Here is a 12,683-nt window from a genome sequence, read left to right on the forward strand (position 1 = left end):
AAAACATGCAAAGGGCATTCCGAGTAGGGAAGTGGGAGGCCCAGTTGCCTCTAGGTTGCCAGGATTCAGGCCAGGGTTGCCCCGCAGCCTCACACCCCAGCCTCCTCCAGCAAAAGAACAAGCTGATGATCCTTCGGGCCTCTAAGTCCTGCTGGTCTGTTATCTTTGGATCAGATAATAAAGAGGGAAACTAAAGTCAAAAGGCAGAGCGCAGAGGCCTGGCTCTGTCCCCAAGATGCCCTGTAACCTTGAACAAGACCCAGGTTCCTGTGGTCTCCTCATTCCCATCTGGGTAGTGAGAGGATGGGCCAAGGGTTCCTCCTGGAACCTCCCAGCTGGGGCCAGAAACAAGACAGGGTCCTCATTCAGAAGCCTCTTTCTTTTATTTCCTTCCCAACACTCAACTCTATCTCTGTTGTCTTCATTTTCTTCCCAATGTTATTGCACAAAATACCCTGATACTGTACGCCAGGCTGATAGCAATGGTTTCACTGCAGTAAGCTAAGAGCAAATTCAGTGTTTGTGAAACAGATACATTAATATTTTCTAAATACTGTGGTTAGAATAACACAGGCCCTTTTAACTTCTCAGGTCATTGTTTCTGGTCTCTGATCTCTTTGCCTCTTCACACCTACCCAATGAAGGGCAGAGAAGCTTCTTCCTGTGGTACAGAGAGAAACAATATTCTAAAAGGTCAGAAATAGACCCAAGGTTACCCAGCCTGCTTGTGTGGGTGGCACAGTGTGAACTAAAACCCCAGAGGCCTGACGGACTGGGGGAGCTGGAGGGGAGGCTCACTGGGGGAAGAAGAAGAGCTGGGTGCTGAACTTCCACTGTGTGCCTCCTCTCCCCGCCACAGTCTATGAAGCACATACAGTGTCATTATCCCCATTTCGCAGGAAAGGAAATGGAGGCTCAGAGAACTCAGTAAATTGTCCAGAGTCATGCAGCCAATCAGCGGCAGAGCTGAGATGCAGCCCCAATTCGTCTGATTGCAAAACTCTTCATCTTTGTGCTCCCTCCAGTGATCCTGGAAACTCAGTGGTTAAAAAAATCCCCAAGTTCAAAATGAGGGTGGGGGAGGGACGGGGGCGGGAGGCCGAGGAAAGGAAAGAAAGGATTCGATCTGTGATCTGGGTCCTGACACTCCTCCCCGGCAGCATTCCCAGGCAGGGCGCATGAAAGGGCAGTGTCTGAACCCACCAGACGTGAATTTTCCAGCCCACCGAGTGTTAAAAGAAGGCTCGGAATATGAAATAGATTGGTCACAGTCGGGGCACTCTCAGAACAAAAGGGGCAATCCCTATTCTGCCTGGGGTTTTCTCTCCCACTCTCCAGCTCAGACTGATTGCCATGAGGGGAACTTACGAGATGCCAACAGCTGCCAGGGAGCCCAGGGGAATGCTGGCGGCAGGCTCCCTGAGGTCGCCCCCCATGTTGAAGCCGGCCATGACTCCTGAAAGACACCCAGATGGGGAATGGGGTGAGCAGCCTCCTCCACGCATCGCCTTCCCCAGGGCTGCCCCTTCCTCTCCTGCGGGACGCTCTCCTGGAAGCTGTCCCACGGCAAGCCCTCCAGCTGCAGCTCTGCGCACAGGCTGCTTTTCAATCTCCCCTGGCAACTAGGGAGGCATCCCTGTGGCGTGAAAGGGACCTTTGTGGGTTGGAGGAGGCTCAGGAGGAAAGCCCTCCCAGCTCCAAAAGCATCCTACCGCTCAGCGCAAAGCAACCAGGGGGAGGAAAGCGGCTTGCAAGGCACACAGAGGTCCTGCGCTGCCTGCTGAGCTGGGACAATGCCCTGGAGAGGCTCAGCATTACAAAAGTCTGGCAGCCTCCTGCTCAGCGGCTTTCCCTGCCTCTGCTGCCTGCTGATTCCATGGGAGCTTCCTGTGTCCTCGGGGTCAGGTACCATCCTCCAAGCCCCTGAGCTACCAAAGGGCTTGAAATAAACTCCAAAAAAACCAATCCTGATGCCACTGACACGGAGTCACAAGCTCCTTTTCATCATCACCTCTCTTCTGCAAGAACACTAATGAAAACCAATTAATCCATGAGGGACCCACAGCACAGTGCTTCATGGTGAGGTGGGGATGTTGCCTCTTCCCATACAAACAAATATATGAAAGCAACAAGACAGGGTGTTCTGAACATCGGATGAGGATCCAGCCCACAAGTGCCATAACAACTCAGTGTGATGGGCTGCCCTGGTCAGGAAAGACCCGTGGAGGGGGGTGTATCTTGAATGTGGCCTTGAAAGAGGGATTTGAATGGGCTTAGGGATGGGAATGAATCTAACTCCATGATTTGTGAACACTTTCAAACTGCCTGGGCCTGTGTCAAGTGCTTTACATGCATTTTTTTATCCTGTTTAATTCTCATAACAACCTCATCAGAAAGGTAGAATTATTTCCTCATCTTATGGAAAAGTGTTCAAAGAGGTTAATTAAAAGAGCCTAAGGTCACACATTTAATAAGCAGCAAAGCTAAGATTCAACCCTGGTCTGTCTGACTCTGAAAATTATGCTCTTAATGCCTCCGCTATAATGCTTCACAGAATCCAAGCGAAGTGCAGTGAAGTGACAGTTTGGAACCAGAAAGTGAAAGTAGGGGGGTGTATTTCAGAGAGAACCCTGAATGCTGGCCCGTGGATGGGGTGCATATACTGTCACCCAGCAACTCCACTATGAGGACTTTACCCATCGTAGGTAGTCAAGGCTATGAGGGAAGATTTAGCCCAGCGTGTTTATAAATGCTTGTTTAAAATAGTGGAAATTAGAAACAACCTAATGTCTAAAAACAGAGGGTTGGTTAAATAAGTGATGATATAGCTTTCAATAAATACTAGGTCTCAGAATATTGTAAGGGATATGTTGTGACATGGAAAGATGTTTAGAAGCTTTTGCTTAGTTTTAAGAAGCATATTAGAAAACAGAACTCATGGTATGATCCCATTATTATAAAAATACATAGAAAAAGGAACTGGAACATGTTTTAAAACATTAACAATGTTATTTCTGGGTGATAAAAGAACACGTCATTTTTATTTGACTGTTTATATTTTCTCAATTTTCTACAATGATCATTTTGAAATGTGAAAACTTCTAAAGTTTTGTTGTTGTTGTTTTTGTTTTTGTTTTTAACGGCCTGTTAGGCACATTTTCTTTCCTCTCATTCCCTCCTCTCCAAGATCCTATTAAAAGCATAGTAAAGGGGAAAAGTAGATAAATTCCCATAAGCAAAGAGAAGTTGGGAGGGGGACCCTAAGTAGGTGAAAGGTTCCCATGAATGTCTGGAACATAGAACATAGAAAATGGAGAATATAATACCGAGGAAAAGAGAAGGAAAGAAAGCCTCGGAATGCTTCTCTACAAGATCTCAATACACTGAGGAAAATCAGGGCTGGACGTTTGCACCCCAAATAAAGCCCTGCTCAAGAATCAACAGCACTCACAAACTTCTCATCAAGGTAGGGCCCCAGCAGGGAGACAGACCTAACCATGCGACAGCTGGGGAAATCCACGCCCGCAACCAAGATCACCCAATGTGTGATGAAAACCAGCAACAAATAAACAAATACATGCATAAATAGAAACAGAACAACCCAGGCTGGAAGAAACATATAAATCAGGATACAGAGAGAATTTGGAAGAAAACACTAATTAGTAGCTCCAGGTACATCCAAGAAGAATATTCTATCTATAAAACAAGGTGCTATGAAAAAAAATCCAAGAACAACAAAGAACTTTTGGAAATTAAAAATATGATCATTAAAATTAAAAATGCAACAGATTTAAGGGCCAGGTGTGGTGGTTCATGCCTGTAATCCCAGCACTTTGGGAGGCCAAGGCAGAAGGATCACTTGAGGCTGGGTGTAATGGCTCACACCTTTAATCCCAGCATTTTGGGAGGCCGAGGCAGGCAGATCATCTGAGGTCAGGAGTTCAAGACCAGCCTGACCAACATGGTGAAACTCCATCTCTACTAAAAATGCAAAAAGTAGCCAGGTGTGGTGGTGCACACCTATAATCCCAGCTACTTGGGAGGCTGTGGTGGGAGGATCACTTGAGCCCAGGAGGTAGAAGTTGCAGTGAGTGGATATCATGCCACTCACTCCAGCCTGGGTGACAGAGATCCATCTCAGGAAAAAAAAAAAAAAAAAAAAAAAAAAAAAACAAGAAGGATCCCTTCAGGCCACAAGTTTGAGACCAGCTTGGACCACACAACATCTCTTCATAAAATAAAAAAGTTATCCGGGCATGGTGGTACACACATCCCAGCTACTCAGGAGGCTAAGGCAGCTTTAATTGACTCACAGTTCCACATGGCTGAGGAGGCATCACAAATCATGGCAGAAGGGGAAGGAGAAGCAAAGTCACGTCTTGCATGGCAGCAGGCAAGAGAGAGCTTGTGTAGGGGAACTCCCATTTATAAAACCATCAGATCTCGTGAGACTTATTCACTGCCATGGGAACAGCACAGGAAAGAGACTCACCCTCATGATTCAATTCCCTCCCACCAGGTCCCTCCCACGACACGTGGGAATTGTTACAATTCAAGGTGAGATTTGGGTGGGGACACAGAGCCAAACCATATCATGACATAGTGCTCTTTATTCCTCGCCATTGTTGTACCTCTTACAGTTTGTCAGGTCATTTTGTACACCTTCCTTCAGATCATTTATACAGAAGTTAACCCATGAAGACCCCTGAGAACGCCACAGCAATATATGCTTCTGTGGAGGAAAGTGACTGATTCATCCTAATTGCTTCCTGCTTCCAAACACTTACCGTCTCCATAACAAACCCCCTTTCCTCCTCCCCCAGGTTCTGTGTAGGCTGCCTGCTGTGCAGTACATTAGGATGCTGCTCAGTGGGAGGAGAAAGGACTGACCGTGACACAGGAATGAGCCAGGCCCAGATATGGCCAGAAAGCTGGCTTTTGAGACAAAACAGAGAAGCCAGAAAGTAGATTATATCACAGACACAAAGAGCCAGAAACAAGGAGATGCAGGCAACTCGGACTGCAGACAAGAAGTCTCACAGGTGATTCCTGCTGGAGCAATGTGGGTGGTTCCCACAGCAAAGTGTACATTTGTTTTTGTTTGTTTGTTTGTTTGGATTTTTTTTTGAGATGGAGTTTCCCTCTGTTACCCAAGCTGGAGGGCAATAGTGTGATCTTGGCTCACTGCAACCTCCGCCTCCTGGGTTCAAGTGATTCTCCTGCCTCAGCCTCCCAAGTAGTTGGGATTATAGGCACCTTCCACCACGTCTGGCTAATTTTTGTATTTTTAGTAGAGATGGGGTTTCACCATGTTGGCCAGGCTGGTCTCGAACTCCTAACATCAGGTGATCTGACTGCCTCGGCCTCCAAAGTGCTGGGATTACAGGCATGAGCCACCGTGCCTGGCCTGCACATTTGTTATAGGGGCTCACACACTGTGGCTGTCATTTCCAAAATTCTACCTCTGTGTTACCACACAATTCTTGGGCAATGTTCCCTAGCTTCGGTGAATTATAAATGTCTCATTCACTAGTTAGAGCTAGAAAAATTATTTTGACTTAGTATTTTTTTCCTGTCTGTGTTAAGTGTTACAGAAATTCTCTAGTTTGCTTTCTTTTTGCATCCCGTGCAATTTTAAAACACTATCATTAAGGTTAGAGTTACATTTAGGGTTGGCGTAATAGAACAAATACTATTTCCCAGAGCATTAGTGCCCAGGTGTTTTACAAATATTACATTTTTTTAAAAGTTCCACAATTGAAAACAAGGTTGGGAAAACCTTAATTAGAGAGGTTTCTAGTGCTGGGCTATTGTAGTGCCTATAATATGCTAATATTCATTGTCCATCTCTAAGAAGAGAAATACAGCACACAGTTTCGCAAAACTTATTTGGCATTGAACCCTTTTTTTTTTTTTTAAAGAAATGAAACCTTTCTTCATTATTAAAGTTCCACAGAGCACAGTTTGGGAAACACTCAGTGCCCATTTTATAATTACTATTTGGTCTTGACACTTTTCTTGGCGGGCTTCCAAAAATTGTTTAAATTTGGCTATTTAGGACTGGATGGAGTGGCTCATGCCTGTAATCCCAGCACTTTGGGAGGCTAAGGTGGGTGGATCAACTGAGGTCAGGAGTTGGAGACCAGCCTGACCAACATTGTGAAACCCCGCGTCTACTAAAAATACAAAAAATTAGCCAGGCATGGTGGCACACACCTGTAGTCCCAGCTACTTGGGAGGCTGAGGCAGGAAAATCGCTTGAGTCTGGGAGGCGTAGGTTGCAATGAGCCAAGATCACACCACTGCGCTTCAGCCTGGGTGACAGAGCAAGACTCCGTCTCAAAAACAATAAAAATAAAAAATAAAACAGCTATTTAGAATCATGATTCTTAAATCTAGGTGATACCCTAGCGATCATCTACTCCAACCTTTTATTTCACAGATGAGGCAACGGAGGCCCAAAGAAGGGAAGCCATTTGATTCAAGTGTTCCAAGCTAATTGCTAACAGAACCAGCTCTAACCCTCAAGTTTCCTGATTCCAAGTCAGTGTTGTTTCCACTACATCACATAGCCTCTCCATTTCTTCCTAACACCCCTGCTCTTCGTAGATTTCCCCTTCTGAAACAGTAATTGCATGATTAATGTGGGGTTACATACCCACAAGAAGGCTGAGCTTATCAGTTATAATCGGCGCTATGCATTGGTTTCCCCACAGGCACTTGCATCACCAGCTCCTAATCTCTAGACAGTGCTGGATTGATGGCATTTCTGGGTTTTAAATGCCAATTCCAGGAAGCAGTTAATTGCTTTACCCAAAAACATTTTTTCTCCCTGCATCACAACGATGATCTGTCTGGTCCGCACACTGATACCATGTGACTTAGGTAAACAGCTTCCTTAATATGGGGAAAGCCTTCTGGCTTGGTCTTCCACCCCAGTCCTGGGGCCTTCAGGCACATATTTATGGTCTCAGTTTTGATATGCAAGTCTGAAGGTGTCAGCCATCACTTGACCAGCTTAGGTTTATGAGGCTATACCTCGAGTTGCATCCGTAGCCACCTAGACATTGATATTATGCCTACAGTTTCGATGGATGGCACCAGGTGAACAGGGGACTTGGGGTCAGCGACTACTTCCAGTGTCTGGTCTCACAGAAGACATAGAGGGCCAGAAAGTGAATCAACCCCTTATAGCTCTCAAAAATATATCCTTGGGTAAAATAACCAGTGTAAATGTCAATGACCACTTACCAACATTTGCAAGTGGGTAGGTCATCTCTTTTCTTCCCTGCCCTCTGAATCACCCAGTGGCACACATTGATCAAAGTCCTTACTTATCACCAATTACCACAAGCCCGTTTCCCACCCCAATTCCCTTTTCTGTTCCTGAAAATGAAGATTAGTAGGAAAAGAAAACCCCAGCAGTTTTTCTAGGCTTTTCAGGTTCCTGTTAGTTCATAAAGGACTACTTACTCTTTCTCAAGGAACTTCCAAGATTCCTCCTGGGGACTTTTCAATCCAAATCTGTGTCCTCAGAAACTCTTCAACTTTTTCTTTCCATTTATAGCTTAATCGTTTCTCTGCTGCCTGTTTTCTAAGTTCATAACTTTATTTTTGTTTCTTATGAAGGTAGACTACACATGCACTAACGTGCCCAAGTCTCATCTGCTGCCTTTTTTTTTTTAACTGAAGAAAAGGGATCTATTACTGTTTGAAGGCAATGTGGCTCTGAGCCCTGCTTTCCTCACCTGTAAATGGGGATTATACTGTTTGCTTTGCAGGACTGTGGTGAAGTTGGAACAGATATTCATAAGCACCTAGCACAGTGGCTGGCACCTTGTAGGTGCTAAATAAATGCTCACCCAGGAGAGATGGGCTCTGCTCCTTACTCAGAAATCCCTCAGATTCCTAAAGACTGGTCTGCCTCTCTTTACCTTCCTTCTGATTTCCAAACCCCATTCCTTTCCCATACCTGGCTTGTTGGTTGGTTTGTTCAGCTGTTCCTGCAGAAATCTCTAAACCTGTCTTGCTCTGTTCTTGGAGCAAAACTTGTGAGTTTCCCTCCCTCTCAATGTTTTAGAGATGCTGCTGGGACAGACAGTGTCAAATAATGCAACTTTCCAACTCCAGGACCCAGGCAAGATTTATTGGCTTCTGGATGAGGGGCGGCACCAACATTATGTGTTCTCTCTTTATGGGAAGCAACGGGGTTTACCGCTTACTGGCTGGGAGATATTGGGGAAATAACCTCTCTAAATCTTTGTTTCCTCATCTGTAAAATGGGTAAATAATAGAACCTGTGGGAGGATCTAGGTTCCATGTGGCCTGAAATTTTTTTGAAAGTACAAAATTGTGAATATAAAATTAGGAACAAGGCTTTGGAAGGAGCTTACGCAAGTGAGGGACCTTGAAGCCCAGGCTTCAACCACTTCATGGCAGCCCTGTGTCTGATGGAACCAGTCAGGCTGTGGAGAAGTTTAAACAGAAAACTATACATAAAGTGCTTAGTGGCTGACATAATAGGTTATTGTAATGATAATAAGTATTGTCGATATTTATAATTGTTTTGATAAAAACTGTTGATATGTATAATTATTTTGACAAAACAATTATAAATTAATTCCATAAATAAAATTACAAAAAATAGACATGTATAATAATTATAAAGCTTTTTTTTTTGAGATGGAATATCGCTTTGTCGCCAGATTGGAGTGCAGTGGTGTGATCTTGGCTCACTGCAACCTCCACCTCCCGGGCTCAAGTGATTCTCCTGCCTCAGCCTCCCGAGTAGCTGGGACTACAGGCATGCACCATGCTTGGCTAATTTTTGTATTTTTAGTAGAGACAGGGTTTCACCATGTTGGCCAGGATGGTCTTGATCTCTTGACCTCGTGATCTGCCCGCCAACCTCCCAAAGTGCTGGGATTACAGGCATGAGCCACCGCGCCCAGCCTAAGCTTATTATTATTATTATTATTTTTAAGACAGGGTCCCACTCTGATGCCCAGGCTGGAGTGCAGTGATGCAATCTTGGCTCACTGCAACCTCTGCCTCCCAGGTTCAAGCAATTTTCCTGCCTCAGCCTCCCGAGTAGCTGGGACTATAAGCTTGAGCCACTGCACCCAGCCAAAGCTTCCTTCTTGTCTCCTGTTTCTGCCCATAAGTCCATCAGAATGAAGGGAGTGGAGTGAGCCCCCATCTTCAGACTGTCCCTACTTGGGGCTCTCTAGTCCTTAAACATGGGAACCCCATTCTGATCCAGCAGGTTCTTGTCCTCTCACTCACAAGACACGTAACTTGTGAGGAGACCCAGGGGACGCCTAGGAGGGGGGAATGGGGGAAGTAGGCCAGAGGAGGGGTGAGCACTAACAGCTGGGCTGAGGGGCCTGGAGACAGCCAGCCAATTGGAGGGCCCAGCAAATTCCCAGAGCTTCCCAGGGTGTGTACATGAGCAGGAGAGAGGAGTCAGGCCCAGGGAGGTCAAAGGGCATCACAGAAATAGCTGGGTTTTTGAAAAGGAAGGTGACTGTGGACATTTCAGTAAAGGCTGTAGGTTTCCTACCACATTTTTTCGTGCTGGGTGTGGTCAACCACAGGCCCATGTGTTGGCTGTGGCCAAAGAGGCCCTTATCCCTTCCAGTAAGAGTTTAGAATCTGGGAACAAGGGTTACAGGACTTCACATGACTGATATTCTTTTCAGTGAATTTCCATTTCCTAGTTCCTCTGTGAATCGTGTTCCTGGATCCCTGGAGTGGCTGCATCCACATGGTATGTGTGAAACCCTGGAGAGGAGATGTCTGCTTCTCAGGGAAAGTTTGGTAGTGGAGCTTGGAGAAGGAATGCACTTTGAGAAGGAATGTGCTTTAAGAAGCAAAGCAAGTACAGCGTCCACTCCAAGCTCCCCCCACTCCACCCCTGCAGCCACCAGCACAGGGTGTAATGGAGAAGAGTGCAGTGAGGGGCAGGGGGACAGCTTCCTAAATCCAGAGGAGCCCCCAGACCGAATCTCCAGCCGCTCTTCCCAGGAAGCTGCCTGCCCTTGGGATAAAATATCTGAAGTAACTTAACTATCATATCTCTGACAGGAGGATGGCGGGCTGGGGACAGAAGGGTTTGTTCATCAAAACTCTCTCCTCGCCACAGTCTGGAGGTTCTCTTGTTCCAGAAGAGGATGGTGTTGGAGGGAGCCCCAGCCATGACTCACTGAGAGCTAATCCTTAGCAAATCTATCACCATGGAAACTGCCAATCATCCATGCTTTTCATAGCTTAACCGAACATCTGCCAGGAGACAGCAAGTCATACAAACCATTTGTCCTGCCTATCGTGTTTACAATTGGGGCCCTGAAAAACAGAGACAGAGACACGGAGGGCAGCTCTCCACAGCAGGGTGACGGCCCAACTCTGGCCACTAATCAGCTTCGTGACCTCTGTCGGGTCCTTCATAAGCTCCTCTGCACCCCTCCTCCCCAGCTGGTAAAATAAAGGATCAGATCAATGATTCTTCACCTCGGTTGGGCCAATGAGAGTGAGAGGGACAGGAAAGCAGGTCCCCTAAGAGGGGTGGGGCAGAGAGGCCTGTGTAGTTACAATCTATGCGCTATTATCATTTTACATTTGAAAGCTTTCAAAATAATACTCATAATTTAAACCACAGAAAATAAATCTTGACTCATCGTCTTAGGTAGCTATAGCTTTCTCAGCGGAAGGACAACGACACTCCATCTCTGAGCCAGAATGTCCAGTGTCTGTGAGGCTTTTAGTATCATTATCAAAAGTGAATATAGGCCAGGCATAGTGGCTCATGCCTCTAATCCCAGCACTTTTGGAGGTGGGAGGTCGAGGCGGGTGGATCACTTGAGGTCAAGAGTTCGAGACCACCCTGGACAACATGGCAAAACTCCATCTCTACTAAAAATACAAAAATTAGCCAGGCATAGTGGCATGCTGTTGTAATCCCAGCTACTCAGGAAGCTGAAGCACGAGAATCTCTTCAACCAGAGAGGCAGAGGTTGTAGTGAGCTGAGATCACACCACTGCACTCCAGCCTGGGTGACAGAGCGAGACCCTGTCTTAAAAAAAAAAAGAAAAAGAAAGAGAAATATGGATTAAAAAGACAAAAGCTTGGGAGTTGGACTAGCTAATCTCACATGTGAGTCCAGCTCATACTCTGGGCTACTGGGTGGCATCTTCAAGCCTCAGGCTGCTGCTAACTCCTGCCTGGAGGGAGAAGCTGGAGGGGAGGCTCACCGCCCCCTTCCCCCACTCACACCAGGCATCCTCTCTCTTAGGAAAGCCAGCTGTGGGAGCAGAGTGGAGGGGCACATCAGGGCCACATTGCCAAGACAAACCCCTGGTGCACCTGAGGACGCCCGAGACATTCCCTGCACAGTGTGACCAGGCAAAGAGGCCTTCTGCCCTGCCTCTAGGGTAAATGCTAACCTGGCATCTTGGCCCAGGGGTCTTCACTCAGTGGGGACACTGCCAGGCTCCAGAGAACACTCAGATGGTTTTCAATTTGTGTGTGGAAGGAAAGAGGAAGAGAGGCTGGGAAACATCTTCAGATGTTAACTTTGTTTAATTCCCTCTGTTTTTCCCCTTTCCTTTTCTGTCCATTCAGGAGGAAGCTGACCTATATTCTCTTGTCTTGTGGGAGACAAGAGGCAGAGAGGAAGCAGAATTTGCCTGTGCACTGTTTTGGCTTCTGTTTCTCAAAAGCCTAGGTCCTTAGAAGATTTTGGAGGGAAACAGAAAAGAAACAGCATAATCGCTGGGGAAAACATGAGGCAACAAGGAGAAAAACTATCACACAGTTTGTGGGGCCACATAAAAATACAAATGCAGAATCAAAAATTATTAAGATTTTTTTTTATTTTTTGAGACAGAGTCTTGCTCTGTCACCCAGGCTGGAGTGCAGTGGCACGATTTCAGCGCACTGCAATCTCTGCCTCCCAGGTTCAAGTGATTTTTCTGCCTCAGCCTCCCTGAGTAGCTGGGATTACAGGCATGCCCTACCACACCTGGCTAATTTTTGTATTTTTAGTAGAGATGGGGTTTCACCATGTTGGCCAGGCTGGTCTCAAACTCCCAGGCTCAAGTGATCTGCCCACCTCATCCTCCCAAAGTGCTGGTATTACAGGCGTGAGCCACTAGGCCCGGCCCAAGAATTTTAGCAACAGCAAAGCCTTAAAACAAGCATGAGTCCCTTCTCAGGGTGGGGACAGTGTAAATGCATAGGTCACACAGCCAGAAAGCTGGCCCTGGACAGGAGTGTCCCCATATTTGACAGAAGATTGGTTCTGGAGTCGGGGGCAGGGAGAGAGAGAGGCTGTTCCCAGGTTCTGGGGAAATGAGGACCTGGAACCCCCCCCCCCCCCCCCCCGCCAACTCCCTGGCAGTACTGGTGGGGAGCCGGTAAGACCCCCAGAAGGAAAGGTTTGGGGAGTACATAGACCCTAAGCATAGGGTTCCCAATCTCAGATTTCCAGTCCTTGAACGTGGCTCAGAGGCAGCACAAACCTGAAAGGCCCTATGGACAGGACAATGGGAAGGCCTGGTTCTGTTTACAGATAAGGAATTGCAGAGCCCCCCAAACATGTCTGGGTACTGTTTAAAACCCTAAGCCCCTGGAGCTGGTGCAGAGCATGGCAGGAGCAGGTGGAGGCATGCTGAATTACTGCTCT

The 12,683-nt window shown here is 46.7% G+C and overlaps 1 protein-coding gene across 1 annotated transcript in view; it reads right to left on the reverse strand.

Moving 5' to 3' along the window:
• Window positions 1–12,683, reverse strand: part of SLC12A8 (solute carrier family 12 member 8) — a 131,023-nt gene that overhangs the window by 38,911 nt on the left and 79,429 nt on the right. The window contains exon 7 of the mRNA XM_004036210.5: window positions 1,369–1,456. Coding sequence (XP_004036258.4) covers window positions 1,369–1,456 — 88 coding nt within the window. The remainder of the gene's footprint in view (window positions 1–1,368; window positions 1,457–12,683) is intronic.

This window comes from Gorilla gorilla, chromosome 2 (assembly GCF_029281585.2).
Source record: "Gorilla gorilla gorilla isolate KB3781 chromosome 2, NHGRI_mGorGor1-v2.1_pri, whole genome shotgun sequence".
In the NCBI taxonomy this organism is placed as follows: domain Eukaryota; kingdom Metazoa; phylum Chordata; class Mammalia; order Primates; family Hominidae; genus Gorilla; species Gorilla gorilla.